Here is a 22,500-nt window from a genome sequence, read left to right as displayed (position 1 = left end):
CTCCAGCAGATCCATTGTGAGGAACGGGGACTCTTGGACTATCTGAAAGGGAGAAACAGAAAGGGGACAGAATTAGTTGCAGCATTTTATGTTTCAGTTTGGAATATTCCAGAATGTAATCAAGATGCAAAGAATAAATATTGTCCGGTCAATGACCCTCAACACAAATATAACAAAAGTATTTAGTTCTTCACTTCAACAACTCACCATCTTTAAGGAGCTCACACTAACATTAGGGGCTGTTTTTACCATAAATCAGTAAGAATAGTTTTAGGGAGAGTAAACTAAGTCAATCCCATCAACCCCAGTACATGGCTAGTACTTTAGCAACCCTAAAAGGATGAAAGGCAAAGTCGGCTTTGACAGGATTTGAACTCAGAATGTAAAAAGTCAGAAGAAATTCCATAAAGCATTTTGTCTGGCATTGCTAACAATTTGGCCAGCTTGCTGCCTTCATGGTGATATTGCTTTGCCACCAGAATGATGGATGGGAGGAATAAGAACAATGAAAAAACAAATGCTTTACAGTGCATGGAGGAGCAATGAAGGAACCCCCTACATTTAAAGTCCCTCTGAACACCAAGGGTCAGTGCTCACTGCAGCTGTTGTTGTCAGTCTTACAGTGGTCTTAATACCTTTCAACAACAACACATCCTTCTCTACCACTGATAAAGATGCTGTCAAGCACAAAGTTTGTTTCTGACATTTCAGTGTTGCCAGCAGACCCCTTCCTGTCAAAAAACTCCACATTCAGAGTTGAAGTCAAGAATGGATTGTGAGACTGACAACAACCATTATAATAATGAGCTCTTTTACTGGTCACAAGGGCCTCAGGTGTTAAAGACAAATGCACAACACAACAATAATGCTTAACAAGAAAAGCACCTGCCCAAAAGGTGAGAGGGAAACCTTTCAGGGCAAGGACTGAATCACTGTGCCATCCTTTTCTACTTTGTTTCCTCATTTAAAAATGCATTTTCAGGTTAAGCCCATTCAGCCTCTCCAGTCTTGCCACTCTCCATTGAGTGGTATTTGAAGAAGCTGGGCCAGACAGCAAGATGCCTGTTTACAAACATTTCAAATAAGTCAACCATAACACAGATTAAAGAACAAGTCTTGAAACAATCAGTCTCTCACATAATTTGGCACCAAAAACCCACCAAACCCCCAGTTGTAGATGGGGGTCAATAATAAAGACTAGTCTATTCTGGAAGAGGTGGAACAGGAATGTATGCTACAAAGATGTGCTGCATCAGTGGACACAGCCTTCATTTAGACATTCCACAAATTGTAATGATATCTATTAACTATGTAATAATTACATAATTATTATTATTATTAGGTTAAATACCTCTAAATAATTGAGACCAGTTCTTAAGTTTACAGTTAACCTCATCTTTGGAGGAGAAAGGTTTTATCTGCAATTGTTACAAAGGAGTCTTATTGCTGGATTCAAACCAGGGATCCTTATTGCTAAACTAAGTTATAATGTCTTTAATATGGTAGCATAGACACCTGATATGGTACACCTGATGATGGCAGGAGACTAAACTGATTGAAACAGAATGTCCATGTAAGATGATGGTAAAAACTGTTGTCAGAGTTTAGAAATACAAAGTTCTTTGTTGAAATCTCGTCCAAAGACGTCTCCAGCAATAATGCAAAACAAAGTGAAGGATACATTCTAATGACAACATTAATTATAATTCTGATGATTTTGAGTTCTTAATTAGGTAAATGTTCCATTGTCACTTATTAATTAGTCACAGAATACCACATTTATAATGAGTTAACTCCCGTTATATGGGACAATGTATGAAACATTAGTTTCATGTAAGAAGCTATTTTGGAAGAAATTGTTTACTGCAGAATTTTCAGTTTGTCTCTTAAGGAATTACAACATTCAGGAAAAATTTTACTTCTTCAAAGCAAAAACTCCAGCACAAAAAAAAAAAATCTTCTGACCTGGTCAAGCAGTAGATAGACCGAATCTCGGTTTTTGATAGCTTCCTTGTCTGTCTCTTGGCCAAGCCGTAACATTGAGGAAGAAGCAAGCTGCAGAGAAAAAGAAAATAAAAAATGTCTAAATTTGCATAATAACAATTAATTGCTTCAAATTTTGGCACCAAAGTTTGGATGACAATAACAGAAATACCAGAATCTCTGGTGTTGCTGCGTTTGTACCATAGAATTAGATTTACTTTACACTTGAGTGTGTTTAAAAGAATATATATTTGTTTATACAAGAAAATCACATAGATATATTGATATTAGATTATTGCATTTCTATTTAATTAGCCAAGTCCATTGCTGCTTTCCATTTGGTCCATTCCGATCATAAACTGCTGTTAAGGGTTGGAACCAATAAATAACGGAAGACAATCATTCTTCATTTGTTCCTTCCTGGTTGTTTAAAGATTATTTTGGCCATCGAGCTGGCAGAAATGTTGGACTGCCAGGTGAAACGCTTAATGCTATTTTGTCTCTCTTTATGGTTTAGGTGCAAGAGTGGCTGTGTGGTAAGTAGCTTGCTTACCAACCACATGGTTCTGGGTTCAGTCCCACTGTGTGGCACCTTGGGCAAGTGTCTTCTTCTATAACCTTGGGCCAACCAAAGCCTCGTGAGTGAATTTGGTAGACGGAAACTGAAAGAAACCCGTTGTGTATATATATATATATGTGTGTGTGTGTGTGTGTGTATGTCCCAACATTGCTTGACAATCGATGCTGGTGTGTCTACGTCCCCATAACTTAGCAGTTCGGCAAAAGAGACCGAGAGAATAAGTACTAGGCTTACAAAGAATAAGTTCTGGGGGCGATTTGCTTGACTAAAGGTGGTGCTCCAGCATGGCCACAGTCAAAATGACCGAAACAAGTAAAGGATCAAAAGGATCAGCTGCAGTTTGAGGTGATGGACGGAGGCAGCTTGCAAGAGTTTCTGGGTAAGGTTCTCCCTGTTTGGAGGGGGTCGGTTTCTGCAGTGGGGGGGGTGGGGGGTGATGTTTAGCTGAATTGCTGACACTTGACTAGGAATGGAACCGGACAGTTTCAGTTTGGGGTTGTGTATGTGATTTGAAGGAAGAGGTAGAGGGACATTCTTGCTCACCAAAGAAGAGGATTTCAGTGACTCTAAAAAGTTGAGGGTGAAGTAAATAAACACTTCTGGTGGGCTACATTCTTGCCAGAAAACAGGAAAGATGGCTGCTTATAAATGGCAAAACTTTCTCAAGAGAAGAATGCATACTTCGACATAGGTTATTCGTTAGTGATTTTGGAATCAGGGCTAAAAGGCTGCCAAGAAGATCCTCTGAATGGTCAGAGGTTTAGAGATATGTTACTTGAAGCATTTGACAAAAAAAGAGGGGCATATAGTGACATATAACATGGAGGACAGCTGGAGGTTTCAACAGGACAACCTGCTGAGGGCTACCGACCAAATTTGTGGCTGGTGCAAAGTCCCTTTTCAACCTAAGATGACAGGGTAGTGGAACAGTGCAGTTGACAGGGCCATTAGAGAAAAGAAACAAACCTGGGAGGACTGGAAATGTGGTGGTAGCAGGGAACTGTATCAGATAGCGAAAAGGGAAGATAGGAGACAGATATATTTAGTGAGGGGCAAAAGCAGAAAAGAAGTCTGCCAATGTTCTGCAATGTGATGACCAGAGACTTGACATGTTTCGGATTCCATGACAGTGTGTGAGAGAAAATCGTGATGTCATAAGAGAGAAATTTGTCCACATGGATGATAGTCGCTTGCATTTAGTTGTTCTGCAAAGAAAGAGGCTGGGGAAATGCCATTATGAAACACTGCTAAATGTGTAGAATGCATGGAAGGAGGAGAGTCTGCCGAATGTAGACGCAACTGAGGGAGCAGCTATTTGAATCAACAGTAGCTTGGTAGAAAAAGCAATTAAAAACAGGGAAAGCGCCCGGCCCAACAGGAATCATTGCTGAGATGCTTAAAATATCTAGCAGAGGAGGAGGCTATGGCCTAGTCACCTGTATAGTTAATCAGTTTATGCATGAGGGAGTCATACCCAGTGATTGGTGTAGCAGTCAACTGCTACAAAGGCAAAGGTGTCATATTTATTATGGACATCCATAAACACGTTGATGAAATTGATCTTGCATCACAACATTCGGTTAAATATCTACCTCCTTATTCCCCAAGGTTTAATCCCGTTGAGGAAATATTCAACGAATTGAAATCTTTCGTGAAGCAGTATCTACTGAGTCTCTACAACTGACCAGAATATTTGCCCACGACCATTCACAGAATGAAGATTTTAATAACAGCAATGTAATACAATGGATTCAATGTCTGCATCGAACAGGAAGGATTTGTGAAATATTTATGATTACAAGAGTTTTAAAATAAATCTAAATCGTTTTAAGTTTAGTTTTTTGTTTATTTTCATTATTCTCGTGCTAAGATACTATTTTGTTTGTTTGTTTAAACTTACAGGTGTCTAATTTTTAAATATTTAAGATTTCAACTGGTTTTGATATCAAAGGAACGAATTCAGTCAGAAAATACTGTAGTAAGTAGGAAAACAGGCAAATCACAAGTCCCTTCTGGAAGATGGCCCTACTTGATAAGTAAGAAGGGTGTTGGTAGAAACTCCATATGTTGTACCCAGTGAAAGCTTTGGACACATAAGAGGTGTAGCAGTATCAAAGGAAGGCTAATGGAGAATATAGCCTTTGTGTGTGGCATATGTGCAGATGCAATAAGCACTAAAAATGCGCAGACAGTAGACCCCCTCAAATGTTCAGGGGAATCATTAGAAATGGTAGATAGCTTCTGTTACCTAGGAAACCAAGTTAGCAGTGGCGGAGGAAGTTCTGAACATGTAATTACTAGAATAAGAATGGGTCGGGCAAAGTTGAGAGAGAGCTTCTACGTTTGTTAGTAAGTAAGGGCCTCTCCATCAGAGTGAAAGGCAGATTGTATGATGCCTGTGTACATACAACTGTGACACATGGTCTTTGACTACAGAGGAGTTGTGAAGGCTTGAAAGAAATGAAGCTGTTCTCATGTTCTGCTGGATGGGTGATGTCAGTGTGCAGGCATGGCACAGTGTAAGTGATTTAAGAGGAAAACTGGGAATAAGGGACATCAGAGAGAAGGAAGACAGCTTTGGTTTGGTCAGGTGATGTGTATGGATGAGGAGAGCTGCATAAAAGAAGTGCCAAGCTCTAATTGTGGAGGGAACCTGTGTGAGGGGGGAGACCCAAAAAGACATGGGACAAAGTGGTGACAAAGGATCTTAGGATACTGGATCTCACTGAGGAAATGACAAGGGACCGGGAGATGTGGTGATTTGCTGTACCTGGATAAGACACATCAAGCCAGGTAAAATCGCTGTCTTCCACACACACAGGCTTGTCGTTTCAGGTTCTGGTGCCACATAAAAGGCACTCGTGCCAGTGCTGCACGTGAAAAGCACCCAGCACACTCTGATAAGTGGTTGGCGTTAGGAAGGGCATCCAGCTGTAGAAAACCATCCCACAACAGACAATTGGAATCCAGACAATTCCTTGGCTGACCAACGTTAGACGATGATGATAATATATATATATATATTATCTCGGCCCTGAACATGGATATCAATTTCTCAATGGCGCAACAACGAAAAGAAGAAAATACTTACAGCCAAAAACTCTTTTAATCGTTCCTCCAAGTCTCCAGGACCATAAATGGTAAACATGGCACCAGCAAGAGCGTTGATGGCTTTGGCAAGACAATGGCTATTATTGAGGTGTCCTGTTAAAGAGAAGGGAGCAGTCGAGAATCTCAACAACAACATTTCATTGAACAACAGAATTATTGGTTGTGAAGAGACTGCAAATGGTGGTTGGACATGGAACACAGCTGAGTCGTGACTTCTCTTAACATCTTTCACAGACAAATCAATAGACTACAGCATCATCATCATCATCAACAAACAACAAACAACAACAACAACAACAACAACAACAACAACAACAACAACAACAACAACAACAACAACAACAACAACAACAACAACAACAACAACAACAACAACAACAACAACAACAACAACAACAACAACAACAACAACAACAACAACAACAACAACAACAACAACAACAACAACAACAACAACAACAACAACAACAACAACAACAACAGTAGTAGTAGTCGTCGTCATTATTATTATGGCAATGAGCTGGCTGAATTGTTAGCACACTCAACAAGATTTTACATTCTGAGTTCAAATTCTGTTGAGGTTGGAATCACTAAAATAAGTACCAGTGGAGAACTGGGGTCAGTGATATTGACCAGCCCCCCACAAAAAAATTTCAGGCCTTGTGCCTACAGAAGAAAGGATTATTATCACTAAGACAGCAGACCAGGCTAAATGCTTAGCGATATTTCGTCAGTGCTTATGTTCTGAGTTCATCTTTATGTGGTCAATGAAATAATACCAACTGAGTAATCAACTAACAACCCCACAAAATTTCAGGCTTCATGCCTTTATTCTTCTTCTTCTTCTTATTATTATTATTATTATTGTCAGCAACATGGCAGAATCATTAGAATGTTCGACAAAATGCTTTGCAGCATTTCTACCAGTTCTTTGATATCCCACTGAGGTCAAATATGCATTTCGTCATTTTGGAATCAATAAATACCAATTAATTACTAGTGTCAATGTAAGTGATTAACCTACTCCCCGTTAAAATTGCTGGCCTTGTGTCAAAATTTCAAGTAATAATTGTTATTATTAATATTATTATTCACATTATTGTGGTGACCAAGAAATGGCTCACTTACATGCTCAGCAGTTTAAATCATAAAGATGATGCATTCTTAGACAAGGCTCATAACTCTATTTCTACCATCATGTCTCTTTGATATGATCAGCAGAAGACATTAGACCAATCCAGGAAATAACTGCAAGAAATTCCCATCAGCTAAGTTGGTTGTTGGGTCTCATGTCAGCCTGGCAGGATTGAAGGTCAACTTTCTAGAATATTTTTCAACATTTGCCACAATCAGACCAAGATTTTTCAAGCCAGAAGCTACAAGTTATTAACAGACTAATGAGAAGTGGCACCAATGTGGCCATTATCCTCAAAACTACTGCATCGTCTCCGTTAGATGATGATAAACTGAACTTACCTTCGAGTGAGGCTTTGAAAAAAGAGGTTTCTGATTTGGCAAGCTTGGGGAGTGAAACTGCAACAAACACCATCAGGAGACACGCTATGGTGTAAGCATCTTCGGTAAATTCTGAGAACAAAAGAAGAAGAGAAATAAAAGTTTCAGAAATAAATTCAGAGAAAGATGAAAAATATGTGAGTGTGTGTGTGTGTGTGTGTGTGTGTATGAAGATAGACACATACATATATTTATATCTATCTATTTACAGGGTGCGATGGGTAAATTGTCACCATTTTATAATTTTAATTTTGCGCATGTGCATTGTTTTTGATTTTGTTGACTATACAGTATAGTAGGGTCAGTTGGGCACCGTCTGTGAGAAAAACAGCAACATGGTGCAATTCACTCTGCCAGAAATTTGGAAATGGCATGCTATACTGCTCGGCACATTCGTGCCCGAAGCTCCAATACGGACATTTCAGAGTGTTTGGGTGTGAATCTGAGGAGAGTGCAGACGATTCAGAAAGAGTTGGATGAATCTAATGGTGATTATGAAGGTGGGGCAGCTCGGAAAACTCACTCTGATCATTCTAAAAAGAACTCCTGAATTTATTGGTGAGATCCAGGCCATGATTGACAACCATCCCTCCCAAGTCAATCAGGGACATGGAAGTGTCTGGCTCTTTTATCAGGCAGGTAGTACATGAAGACATTTGGTATTCCTCATACAAGTTGAGAAAAGGCCGGTTTTTATCCTAAGCCATCAAGGACCCTGAGGAGGGGAGGAGAGAGAACCGTACTACAAAGCTTTTGAACAAACTCAAGCATCCCCCCCAACCGAACATGCTTTAGTTTTTCTCGGATGAGAATAATATCTGCTAGGATCAGATGGTGAACACACAGAACAACTGTTGGCTTGGCATGTCCTCGAAACATGGACTGAGAGTGATAAAAATCGAACATCCAGTCAGCATCATGATGTTTGGAGTGATCGTTAGTAATGGCGATGTTATGCCTCCATTCATCTTCCCACACGGCCTCAGATTCAATACGGGAGCCTACATCAAGTGGCTGGAGGAGGTAGTGCTGTCCTAGGTCAAGAAGGTGGCTGCTGGAAGACCCTATGTCTGGCAACAGGACTCTGCACCATGCCACACAAGCAGGAAAACCCAAGTATGGCTGTCAGACAATTTCTGCAACCACATCACCCCTAACATCTGGCCACTTAACACCCTCGACTGCAAATGTGTGGGGTACATTTGAGTGAGAAATCAACAAAACTCCTTGTAATACCAAAGATGAACTGAAGGCAAGAGTTATTGGCAGCATTCACCAACTTAAACAAGGAGACTTTCTAGAAAAGTTGCAGGAGATTCCGAAGTCGTCTGGAGACCATGGTTGAAGCCAATGGCGATTTTATTGAATAAATTTACTCTTTAATATTTCGAGATATTTTTATATAATTTTGGTAAATATATGTTAAAATGAGATGTTAGTGTTATTTTCATTTCTACATAATTTAGACGACAATTTATTCACCACACACCCTGTATATATACGTGTGTGTGTGTGTGTGTGGTGTGTGTGTATGAAGATAGACACATACATATATTTATATCTATCTATTTACAGGGTGCGATGGGTAAATTGTCACCATTTTATAATTTTAATTTTGCGCATGTGCATTGTTTTTGATTTTGTTGACTATACAGTATAGTAGGGTCAGTTGGGCACCGTCTGTGAGAAAAACAGCAACATGGTGCAATTCACTCTGCCAGAAATTTGGAAATGGCATGCTATACTGCTCGGCACATTCGTGCCCGAAGCTCCAATACGGACATTTCAGAGTGTTTGGGTGTGAATCTGAGGAGAGTGCAGACGATTCAGAAAGAGTTGGATGAATCTAATGGTGATTATGAAGGTGGGGCAGCTCGGAAAACTCACTCTGATCATTCTAAAAAGAACTCCTGAATTTATTGGTGAGATCCAGGCCATGATTGACAACCATCCCTCCCAAGTCAATCAGGGACATGGAAGTGTCTGGCTCTTTTATCAGGCAGGTAGTACATGAAGACATTTGGTATTCCTCATACAAGTTGAGAAAAGGCCGGTTTTTATCCTAAGCCATCAAGGACCCTGAGGAGGGGAGGAGAGAGAACCGTACTACAAAGCTTTTGAACAAACTCAAGCATCCCCCCCAACCGAACATGCTTTAGTTTTTCTCGGATGAGAATAATATCTGCTAGGATCAGATGGTGAACACACAGAACAACTGTTGGCTTGGCATGTCCTCGAAACATGGACTGAGAGTGATAAAAATCGAACATCCAGTCAGCATCATGATGTTTGGAGTGATCGTTAGTAATGGCGATGTTATGCCTCCATTCATCTTCCCACACGGCCTCAGATTCAATACGGGAGCCTACATCAAGTGGCTGGAGGAGGTAGTGCTGTCCTAGGTCAAGAAGGTGGCTGCTGGAAGACCCTATGTCTGGCAACAGGACTCTGCACCATGCCACACAAGCAGGAAAACCCAAGTATGGCTGTCAGACAATTTCTGCAACCACATCACCCCTAACATCTGGCCACTTAACACCCTCGACTGCAAATGTGTGGGGTACATTTGAGTGAGAAATCAACAAAACTCCTTGTAATACCAAAGATGAACTGAAGGCAAGAGTTATTGGCAGCATTCACCAACTTAAACAAGGAGACTTTCTAGAAAAGTTGCAGGAGATTCCGAAGTCGTCTGGAGACCATGGTTGAAGCCAATGGCGATTTTATTGAATAAATTTACTCTTTAATATTTCGAGATATTTTTATATAATTTTGGTAAATATATGTTAAAATGAGATGTTAGTGTTATTTTCATTTCTACATAATTTAGACGACAATTTATTCACCACACCCTGTATATATACGTGTGTGTGTGTGTGTGTGTGTGTGTGAGGTCAATAGCAGTATTACCAATATGTAATGTTGGGGCCTTTATGTAACACTAGAGATAAAGGGAATGATATTAACAACAACAAATTCTATCCAATGCACCTACACACAAGTTTCAGGGGATCGATTAAACATCTGGCATGTCTGCATGGAATCTTCAGAAGACACACACACACACACACACAGGGTCCACTGAATAAACTGAAAGGGGATCTGAAGTACAAACTGATGACAATCAAGTCCTGGGGCTTCCACTGTCACTAAACCTCAACTTGTAGAAAAGTTGATGTTTCTGAAGTGACGAAGTTTGAGGTAAATATAGAGGTTGGCTGATGGAGAGAATTAATGGAGTGCTGAGAGATGATTAGTCCTTATCAGTGTAATTAAATATAAACCTGGACTTTATGTGGTTCCCTGACAATATCCAAGCTTCAGGTGGAACCATCACTGATATGAGACTTGTGCTCTGTGTAGTTGCACCAACATTTCTAAATCTATAAATTCTATTCAGAGAGCCAGAGGCTATTTCAGCCACCCAGTGACCAACACTGCAGCCTAACTTTAATTAGTGAATGTTAATTAACAGAACTGAAGAAAAATAAGATGCGGGTGTGTGTGTAAGGTTAACACCTTATGTTGTTTTAATGGTGTTCACAGGTGCCGTGGCTCTGACTGTTTTCAGGGTCTCTATTACTGGTGGGAAGAAGAAAGTTATGATGATGAATGCAAGGAACATTAAAAAAGGTACTTAGAAAGAATTATGTGATGAAAGAAATAAAAACTTAGTCAATAAGAAATAATGAAGAAAAAATGTTTTTAAGTGCAAAGGAGAAAGTCTAGTAACTTTCATGAATTTCAGCGAACATGGGCAAATCGTTAATTAACAAAGTTGACATTTTCGTTAACGATTTAACCTGTAAGGTAACTTTGGAAATCATTATCGGACAAATTAACTTCCGTTAACTCCAGTTGACTTGAGTTAACGGATTTTATAGTTTTGGCAATTATTAAAGGTGTTTTTAGAGCAAAAACAGATGTTTTTTTTTGTTTTTTTTTTCTATAATCAAAATTAACTGATTAACAGTTTATTTATTTTTATTTATTTTTTATTTTATCTAGTTTCAGATCACGAGGTGTGGCCATGCTGGGGCATCGCCATTAGTTTATTAATAACTTCCATTATATTAGGAAATAATTAACTGATTAAGGGTGCCCACCTTTACATTTCAGGCACAACAGAAGATTTAGAAATGTGAGTTTATGTCAATCTTGCCATTTTGGTTGCCAAATGGTCAAGGACCTTCACTTTGTCTAGCAACTGTGAACAACTCCTACTATTGCATTTTCTGGTCAAAGTGGGGACATTACCCATTCAACAGTCGAAACGGAAGGATTGCCATAAACTGACATTTCCAAATCGTTCACTTATGATGATGGGGTGTTTGTGCCTGAAATACATTTGCTCAAATTTCCCTTTACACATTTTTAGAAGCTCTTCTACTCCGTTATTTGTTATTTCGTTTCTGTATCACAATGCTTCAAGCAAAAATACAACATTCTTCTTTCTATTCGTTAGGCTTGTTTCAGTTTTATCATGAACTTATCAATAAAGCACAAACACTGTCCAGAGTTTGTTAGGGTCTCAGGTTAAAGATACTTACCACTTTTCTGAGCTCGTAAAGCAGCACAGAGCGTAGGATCAACTGGACAGTAGAGACCAGAGGCAGCTGCCATATCACTAACAATCTAAAACAGATGGAGAAATAAATATTAAAAAATGTAGGATGAAGTAGGAAGGGACAAAGGACAAGAGCAACCACAGCGGAGAAAGAGTTTCAAATCAAATTTGAACAGAAAAATAGTGAGAGGCGGGCAAGGGGAGACAACTTCATCTGAAAGTAAAATGTTACATTAATTGGGGCTCAACAGCAACAATAACTGTTAGCTTCAATGGACAATCGATAATATTTCAGATTTGTGATACTGACACAACAATTTTGAAGAAGGAATTGATAATATTGAGTGTAGTATTTTAATGGTAACGTCAACCCAAGTGGCATTTAAAGCCAGAATGTCGAAAGAAAAAGAACCAAACAACACAAAGTTATTCCGTCTGAGAATCTATTGATTCTGTTGTTTTCAGGGTTTGAACAATCAGACATTCTGATGCCTTCCAGATGGGATCAACTAAAGACAAGAGACACCTAATCTTTGTTTTAACTCATTAGCTTTGAGATTTTAGTGATTGCCAAGTGCAATCCTCATTCATTAACATTAATCTGAATTAGTCAAGCATTAATTACATTATAGTTTTGACATGGTAAACGCCCACAAAGTTGTCAACCACCTCACCAATAACAACACTGAACACCTTTTTGATCTCCATGTGTCTAACACACATGGACATGCCTACAAAGTCAGAAAACAACACAGCTCCCATGACTTTCGGAAACATTTCTTCATGCTCAGAGTTGCTGAAGCATGGAATAAACTGCCTGCGTCAGTTGTTGACTGCCATGACACTGCATCCTTTAAGGCCCTCATGCTTTCCGAAATCCGTCGAAACTACACCTGATTATATATGCACTTTAGATGAGTTGTGGTGCACCTGAGCACTGTACACAATGTTTATTATTATTATTATTATTATGATTGTTATTTTTTAGAATAACATTGTAAGGTGCGTGTGAGAGGCCAGAGCCGGTCAGTTTGAATGTTTTGACTGGACATAGCCTGTTGAAATGCTAAAGGGTCAATACACTATGGAGAAGCACCAACGGAAGGAACTGTTGTCTGTCAGGATGCGGATTGCTGGGAGAAAGATGAGATTTATATTGAAGAGACACCATCATGGTCCTCTCAATAACACAAACCCTCAAAAATATTCTGGAAGAAAACATTCATTTCAAATTTTGTCAGAAGCAATTTGAGAGGAGGGGGATGCAAATTGATTACATCAACCTCAGCATTCAACTGATCGATCCCGAAAGGATGAGAAGTAAGTGGATCTTGGCAGAATTTGAACTCACAATGTGAAGACAAGCAAAATGCTGCCAAATATTTTGTCTGACACACTAACTGCATACACACTCCATTGCACAAAAAAAAAAAAAGAAAAAAATAGAAAGAAAGAAAATATTGATAACAATCAACACAAGGAACAAACATTGTCAGTTAGAAATGGTTTCTCCCTGTGTTTTGTAATATCCCCAGTTCTCCAGGGGTTAGAAATAATAGGGAGCCTTGGCCAAACTGATGACATATTGCTGTGTTTTGGGAAGGTCATTACACCAATAATAATAAACACATGCACTGGTTCTATATCACTATTGCTAGTCAAGTGGTTAGATATATAATTAATCAATCATTTGTTTAATGTGTTCGTTAAACAATTACTTAGTTGTTTGTCGAATTCCTTTCATTGCTATTCTTAATCTCATCAATAATCTACCCTTTCGCTTCGAGGTCTGCTTTGAGTCTGTCTGCGAATTAGCCTTATGCTTGTGAGAATGTAGATGTGTGGTTGTTTACAAGAGAAGCAAGTGTGAACCAATAGATTAAACAAATGACCAGTAAGTTAACTGGTTATTTAACTGATTGATTACGTGCTGGTGGCACATAAAAAGCACCATTCAAGCATGGTTGATGCCAGTACTGCCTCACTGGCCTTCATGCTGGTGGCACATAAAAAGCACCATCCAAGCATGGTTGATGCCAGTACTGCCTCACTGGCCTTCATGCTGGTGGCACATAAAAAGCACCATCCAAGCATGGTTGATGCCAGTACTGCCTCACTGGCCTTCATGCTGGTGGCACATAAAAAGCACCATTCAAGCATGGTTGATGCCAGTACTGCCTCACTGGCCTTCATGCTGGTGGCACATAAAAAGCACCTACTACACTCCTGGAATGGTTGACATTAGGAAGGGCATCCAGCTGTAGAAACACTGCCAGATCAGACTGGAGCTTAGTGCAGCCTTTTGGCTTGTCAGCCCTCAGTCAAACCGTCCAACCCATGCCAGCATGGAAAGCAGACGTTAAACAATGATGATGATGATGATGATTAACAATAATGAAGTGATACTGAACCTGTGCATGTGTTATTATTAATATTGGCGTAATGGCCCTCACAAGATATTACAAACCAAATACAGAAACGAAGAATGGTGAAATATTGTTGATGTTATTGTCAATGTAGCTTTTATCATTGGGGTGAGAGTGGAGAGGCAGGTTCAAATATTCACTGTTGTAGCATGAATGGCAGGATTCAGGCAAATAACCATTGAAGTAAAAACACCAAATTATATAATCTCTTTGAATAAGAACTACTTTTAATGGGTTGGTGCTTAAGTCTAGTTGTGTAAGAGGAAGTGAATGAGAGATTAGTTTTATCTCTAGATTTAAACCGACAACTTATGAGTAGGTTGCTCAACAGATTAACCACCTGGCTTTCATGTCTCTGTTGCCATCATTGAAGAATTACATAAAGTCCAAAATTCTTACAGAAATAACAATTTCATAAAACTAAAGCACTCTACTTATAAATAAATCTGAGGCTATGGCACCCAGAATGATTCCTGTAAGGGAAACAAAACCAAAAATTTGTATTTTATCCACAGCACAACCGAGGGTTTCTACCCAAAACACAACAACTGTACATTTGACTGTTCTATGCAGCACACACAGGGTACTGCAATGCCACTGTGAGGCAGTTCAAACCAGTCTGACATCAGACTGGATGTAGTAATAATAAGTTGATTGTAGCCAAGGCTTCAGCAAGATCCTAGCAATAGAACTGCTTCTGCAATAATATTCGACCAGTTTACATCAATATCTTCTTTTCTGTGAGATTTCAGTTTTTGTTTTCACCTAAAATTCTCAATTTCAAAGAGATGCTAGTTTGTGTTAAGATGATATATAAATGTTTGGAGGACAGACAAGATAAAGGTAAACTGTAGCTATAATAATAATAATAATAATAATCATATCACAATAAAATCAAACATACTGAAACAATATTGATGGAGAATATTAATAAATAAAGAAATAATAACAACAATAAACATCTATAAATAAACAAAGTAAAAATTATAAAAAAACAACAACAACAAAATATTAACAAGCAAAAGAAGGTGAAGTGAATGTAAAAAGTGCTAAAGTGTGACATCTAAAAGTGTCATGCTACAGCAACAGAAGAGAAAAAAAACTAAAGTTAATTACTGAGAATTTGATAATTGAGACTGTGTGAAACTGATGTCTCTCCTTACACTAATGATGGTCTTAAGAAAGGCATGAACATCACACAATCTTGTCTGTAGCCCTCTATAAATATGAGGCATGTATGTAGTGTTACTGCAGAGAGTTTGTCAAAGTTATTTAAATATAACAGAATTAAATGGTAGACCCAGACCCAGACCCACAATGGATGTCTTCAATCACAGACCCAATTTATTTCTAATGAAATCTTTCCTCACAGAAACCTGTTTGGTTTTGTCACAATTTTCCGTAAAAGCCAGATTTGATGTTGGAGAAACATTGGTTTCAAATTTTGGCACAAGGCCAGCAATATTAGGAGAAGGGTGAAGTAAATCGATTTATCGACTCCAGTGCTTAACTGGTCCTTTTTTTTTTTATCAACCCTGAAAGGACAAGATGGATGAAATGCTGCTAAACATTTTGCTTCAAGTGCTTAAGGTCCTCTGCCAACTTACCATCCTATATTACAAAGAAATATTACAACTTGTCCATTTTGATGTGGATAGAACTATAGTAACTGCCAGATAAACGGTTTGAGTTGAAAGATTCCCTACAATGGAATCTATAATTGAAAGGATTGTGTCATGTCTATAGCAGAATAGTGCCATGGTTTTTAGGTTGAGATGAAATTCAGAGATTGTTTTGTAGCTGTTAGGACTGTCAGACAAAGATTTAAATATTTCTACAACAGCAACAACATGCACAGCAAACATAAATGGAAAGATTTACAAGAATATTGGAGAAACACAACAACTAGACTAAAATATAAAAAAAAGTGCAAAACTTGGATACCAGTGAATCACTAATAGTTTTGGTTGTTAACAATCAAATATAATCCTCAAAAACATTGATTGTTTATAAAGAACAACTTCAAAGGGACACTGGTCACTAAGAAGGGTCAAAAACCATTCACAGAGTTCATTCTTGTATCCTAATAGAAGTTCAGAAAAAGACCTTTGCTAAGAAACGTCTTTGAAAGTAAAAAAACTGAAAAGATGCAATTAGATGGAATTAATCAAATTGGATCTACCGATTCTAGTTTGTCAAAAACCATGGAGTTAATTTTATTGAAGTAATACTTATAAAATTTTAAAATCAAAATTAGAAATATTTTAACAAAGGTTTTGATTTTTTGAACTTATTTAGCAAAGAAATTTGTTTCACTTTAATCATGTAATTTGATTAAATACATTTTTTTTTATTAAGAAATTATTAACTTTACTTTTACAGTCTAGATATAAATAAATATATGAATAAAATGTAATTTTCCATAAACTCGATAATAATATTATCGTAAGCCCAAATATCATCATCACCATTATGACATAATTAGATTTGCAGTTATTACTAAGAATATCTTAGATTTTCAATATAGAAACTTTCATTTTATATTCCAATTTGGCAATGGTTTGGTTGAAGCAAGTTTTTAGATGTTCATGAAAATGTATGAAGAAATCAAAGGTTTGAAACCGAAAATCTCTCAGCAGAATGCACAAACTCCTCTACAGTAGCAACACGTGTTTACATTGATTCTACTTCCTATCATAGCTACAAAGTCCATGTGGAGTAGCAGCACCTGTTTTACCTACATTTTCTTGTTCTATTCGTTGAACTGGCCATCGCAATATTTGTGTGCAGTCACAATGTGTTATCTTTTAGCTATTGCATCACTTCAAAGTCCATGTGCCTAATTTGGCACGATAGGAATAAGTGGAAAACGCAGTACATGCGAGGAAAACCTCACCCTTGGGGCTCCAAGTTCTGAGCTAGAGTAGGTGTATCAGGCATCCTGTATAACTTTGGTGTCTATCAAGGTTCAGTTGATGGCAAGCGCAGAGCTCCATCTGCACTGGGACCTGGTGGAGATGTGGTCCTCCAGATGGTCAAGGGACTTGGGAGTGGAAAGAATTAGAAGATCTTTGCAGACCATTTTTTTTTCTAATTTCTCTCTTGTCAAAGCTCTGAGGACCAGGTCCATGTTTTTTGTTGACACATTTTGGGCCAACAGGCTGAAAGGACGTCAGCTGAAATCAGAGAAAGATCTGAAGAAACTCAGGTGTGACTCTTTGAACATGAAAGTGAAATTGGAGTTGGATGGTCATTGCTGTCCATTGCTTTGACAACAGGTGTGTTGATACTCCGTCCTCATATATTGGACTTGAGCTAGTTGACCAGTTGACCAGGCTGAGAGATACGACAAAAAACGAAAAGTAATAGATCACTATCTCTTGAATAGCTATTTTACAAGAGTACCACAAATTCATGGAGGTTGGTGTATCTCCTTGACAGCTTTGTACAAGTACAACACAAGATCCCGTCATTGGTATACGTACATCTTTTACCACACACTGACCGTGGCTCTGGTCAACAGCTGGCTTTGGTATAAACAATATCATGCCAGGTTGTTGGGTTTACAACCAATGAAACTCAGCGTTTTCCAACAGATGCTTGCTGAAGCAATGATGTCCATCAAGAAAGTCGGATGCCCTTCATCATGCACTGTGACACCACCCCCAGCAAAGCCCCAGTGGCTGGTGTCCACCTTGATGGGGGTGGGCATTTGCCTGAGTACACACTTGATTGACAGTGCTACAAATATAAGGACTGCCAAGCACACAGTCAAGTGAAGGGCTGCAAATGCAACATGTGGCTGTGCTTGAACAAACAGAAAAATTTGCTCCATGCAGCTCCATGTTTGCAAGTGACATTCAGTGAATCAACTCAGTTTGATTGACATTGTGTTAAATAGTTTGTAATAATAGTCTTGTTGTTTCATTAATAGTGCTAGATGAAATTTGTACTCTTTGAAATGTTTACTGAAATGCAAAGACTTATGTGCCAAATTCAGACCATTCGGTGAGTGTCCCTTAATAACATGTTGTGCCAGATTCAGACCACATCATATTTCATGACCTACTTATGATTTTGAAGGGAATCAACTTTATTTTGTTTTTTCTATCCATCTGAATATCGAATTTACACTGAAAATAATTTTTGTGTTGCTGGATGTAGAAGCAGGTTCTAGAGGGATGATGATGATAAGCTGTCAGTGTCATCAACAACAAGACAGAAATGGAGAAAGGAAACAAAGAATTCGGACGAAAATGGTGGCCATTTGGAAATACAGGAGAGTATTTAATGTATTGAAGAAGAACGATGAGCAGAGCAAATGTTGTGGACCAGGAATGGAAAATACCTGTCCGACTTAGAAATTAAAGAAATACAAAGAATATTGAAGCAGATGGATGCCAATAAGGTGTCTGAGGATGAGGAGAAAGTAACCATTGGAGCCAATCAGGAAAATACAACATCCAGAGTAGAAAAGAAATTTGTTGAGAAAAAACTTGACGAAGATCAAAGTAGAAATCTTTGGAAAACTGAGGCAGAAACTGAAGGAATTGGAGACTCTAGAATCAATGAATATGAGGACAGTGGTTCGAATCAAAGTGAAGGACATAACAACAAAATTAAATAGTGGGACTGATAAGATTATCTGAGAAAACATTAAAGACATCAATAGATCGATATTAGCAGGTGTTAATGGAGTTTGAGAATTGTTGGCAGGGAAAGAAAGGACCAGTAGGTACCCTAGTGGAAAAGGTGGATACAAATAACGATTAGGGAGCCTTAGAAAAGATATAAGTAAACTGGGGTAGAGGCAGTAGGGTAAATTGAAAGAAAGAAGTGAAAGGTATTCTGTTGTGTCTGGGGAGAGTGATTTTCTTTTTGTGCCTTATGATTTAACACAAATCCCAAAATGAAATAAGTGAAAGGTAGATTAGAGGAAATGGTTGATGGACAGAAAAAATATAAATAAAAAGATTGTAGAACAAAAGTAGAGGATAATAGTAAAAGTTGGCAGGAAGAGAGAATGTGAAAAAAGAAACAACTCACAATACACAGAAACATGCATCCCCCAATCTTATGTGGAATGGTTATGATGGAAAAGAAGAGAAAGAGAAAGAGGGCTGATGAATGGTCAAAAAGTAGAAGACCAAGTCTAGAAGAGAACGAAAAAAGATTCATTAAGGAGACAGCAATAATTGAAAGATTATTTAGAGAAGGTAAGAAGAAGAAGAGAGAAGAAGAAGAAGAAGAAAAGAAGAAGAAGAAGAAGAAGAAGAAGAAGAAGAAGAGAAGAAGAAGAAGAAGAAGAAGAAGAAGAAGAAAGAAGAAGAAGAAAGAGAAGAAGAAGAAGAAGAAGAAGAAGAAGAAGAAGAAGAAGAAGAAGAAGAAGAAGAAAAGAAGAAGAAGAAGAAAAGAAGAAGAAGAAGAAGAAGAAGAGAAGAAGAAGAAGAAGAAGAAGAGAAGAAGAAGAAGAAGAAGAAGAAGAAGAAGAAGAAGAAGAAGAAGAAGAAGAAGTGGGAAACAAGAAATGAAACATTAAATAAGAAAATTTCCTTCAGTGATTTTTTCAAGGACATAAAAGAGATATGGAGTGACAAGGTTTGCTGGTTATGATCAAAGAAAGGGATACTGAAGAAGGAAACCAAGGAAACTGTCAGAGAGGAACAGGCCTTGAAGATGATTAAATCAGGAGGGACGATAAATCAACAAAACTGCTCAGCCAAATGTAGAATGGACAAAGATTTATATGAGAGCAGACCTAATATCCTATAAGAATGTCTGCAATCAGTTCAGAATCAATACCAAAAAAAATTTAGCCATGATAAGATTACTGCAAGATTTCACTGGGAAATTTGCAGGGAATTTGGTTTTACATGCACGGAGAAGAGTTATGGCTATTTTGTGAGAATAAAGATGCAAGCCTTTGAAAACAATGAAGTGGAGTTGTGGAACTTTCCTAAACAAACTGAAAAAGGAACAGAATAAAATAGGCTGGATATTGTAATCAGTAACAAGAAGAAGAAATTAGGTATTGCGATTGATGTGGTTGGTCTATTTGAGAGCAGAGTATAAAGAAAGACAAAGAAAAAGTAAAGTGTTATAAAATCTTCAACTGTTGGAAGTGAGGAGTTAATAAAGTCTCGATACCAGCAATTATTAGAAGGATCTTGGGAAGTGTGGTGAAAAAAATCTAAGAACAAAGCTTGAAAAACTTGATCGTAACCTGGGAGTAGATGTAGTGCAGAAAACATGTCTACTCAGTTTAGCAAGAATTATCAGGAAAGACCTCAACATGACAAAGTAAAAACAGAGAGGAAGAAGAGAAAATTCCTTTATATGAAAGATACAAATGGTCCTTATCACAGACCATGAGTGCAACAGGAAGCAAAGTTAAATTGGACAAAACACCAATCCCATGAAACAACAAAGAAATATATATATATATATATATATACACATACATACATATATATACACACATGCATACATATATACATATATCATTAAGACAGAATTTGAAACAAGTGAAGGTGTTTATATGTGTGAAATTAGGAATATAAAAATGACTGAATCAAATTGATTTTGACTGATATTCAAAATAGTGGAATTGCCAAGAAAAATGTTTTGAATACAAAAATATAAATCATATAAACCAATTTATCAATGCCACACGTTTAAATGGTGAAAGTTTCATAGAATAAAGTGATCAAATTACAAATATATTTAATGCTACAGATGATTTATGAATTTCAAAAATTTAGTAAAATTGAGGTGAAGTAGAATTGCTGTTTATTAAAAACTGAAAGTATATTGTTAATTAAAAAATGTCATTAACAAAACAGTGGTGAATGATGAGTGATGGTGAGTAACAAAAGGTGATGACGAGTGGTGAAGGCAAGTGATAGATGGTGACAGTGAGTGGTGATGGTGATTAATGAGAAGTGAATGAAAGATTAAGAATTAAACTTAGAAGTGAGAGGTACCAAATTAGGCCCCGTAAACTATTGAAGCAACAAGTTGACCAATCGATAGCAACAGAATACAGTTTATAACCAAACCTGAATTCATACTAAATGTGTTCTCTGGTATTTTAGTTTCTTTTTTTTTTTTTTACTTTGCAGAATTTAAGCCAGTCACAAACAAAAGGAAGCTGTTGGGCTTTAAGGATCTGCGAACTGGATGGGGTGCATCTATGGATGTTCAGGTGTGTTTGTGTATATATATATATATATCTTCACCTGCCCGTTTTAACAATTACCTATTCCTTACCTACATTCTTCAATGATATTTCCACTAAACTATTTCTCTTTATCTCATCCTCTACCTTCATTTAACTAAACTCCTCTTCCTCTCTTTTCAATTACTTTTCAACAAGTCATTAATATAATTTAATAATTCCCTCAGCCTACTAATGCCTTTAACCACCCAGAGACCACTGCCACAAATACCGGTCAACAGGTCTCCTCTGCACAAACACAGTTCAGTGAGCAGATGATGACCCTTTCTGTTTGGCACCCGTTTTTCAATTCCTTTCATTTCGTTTAAAATTGATTTCAAATTTGGTGAATTGATGAGGTTTTGTATGTTAATTATGGAAGTGAAATTGCCAAAAATTTAATAAATAAAAAGTTAATAACCTTTAAATTTTGCAAACCTTGGGTAATTTTAGCCAATTGAAAGCCACAAACATACTGGTGCCTGTTTCCAAAGTAACAAGGCAAGGTATAGTTTGCTGTGAGAAGATTGTTGAGATAGACAAAAGCCTCTTCTCAAAAACAAAAATCCAACTGAGAAAGAACGTTAGTTGAAAAGTTGGGTTTTCGAGGAGGTGTGCTGTGAGGCCAGACAGGTTTTCGAGGAGGTCTGCTGTGAGGCCAGACAGGTTTTCGAGGAGGTCTGCTGTGAGGCCAGACAGGTTTTCGAGGAGGTGTGCTGTGAGGCCAGACAGGTTTTCTGTTATGCGGTGCTATGTCAGAATCATTACAACATACTGGAAGAAAGCCTATGTCAGGTGATTCTTTCAGGAACTACAATTTCCAGTGGCTTGGAGAGAGTCTACTCTCAAATTCCTGAAATTGATGGTTATAATTAGTGAACCACAGCATTAAGTTTATTAACTCGATAGACGGTACCCACATGCAACAAGTGGAAAGCACATGGGCCTCTGTAAACAATGCTGTGGTACCCACCGTTCTATGGTTAACTCATATCTCTGTGAGTGTGTGTGGTATAGGAGATATGAAGATTGTAATTTGATAGACAAACTCCTAGAGTGCATTGCAAACTTGTTTTTTGTTATAGACAGCTATCATGCAGAA

At 37.8% G+C, this 22,500-nt stretch overlaps 1 protein-coding gene across 4 annotated transcripts in view; it reads right to left on the bottom strand.

The window, feature by feature from the left end:
* Positions 1–22,500, bottom strand: part of LOC115216990 (membrane-associated protein Hem) — a 99,841-nt gene that overhangs the window by 329 nt on the left and 77,012 nt on the right. For all 4 annotated transcript variants that reach the window (XM_029786485.2, XM_029786487.2, XM_029786486.2 and 1 more), the window contains 5 exons: positions 11,740–11,824; positions 7,151–7,261; positions 5,655–5,767; positions 1,966–2,055; positions 1–42 (listed from right to left, as the gene is read on the bottom strand). The exon at positions 1–42 is cut by the window's left edge and continues 329 nt beyond it. In XM_029786485.2, coding sequence (XP_029642345.1) covers positions 1–42; positions 1,966–2,055; positions 5,655–5,767; positions 7,151–7,261; positions 11,740–11,824 — 441 coding nt within the window. The remainder of the gene's footprint in view (positions 43–1,965; positions 2,056–5,654; positions 5,768–7,150; positions 7,262–11,739; positions 11,825–22,500) is intronic.

This window comes from Octopus sinensis, linkage group LG11 (assembly GCF_006345805.1).
Source record: "Octopus sinensis linkage group LG11, ASM634580v1, whole genome shotgun sequence".
Taxonomy (NCBI): Eukaryota; Metazoa; Mollusca; class Cephalopoda; order Octopoda; family Octopodidae; genus Octopus; species Octopus sinensis.
This window is presented reverse-complemented; position numbering and strand designations above follow the sequence as displayed.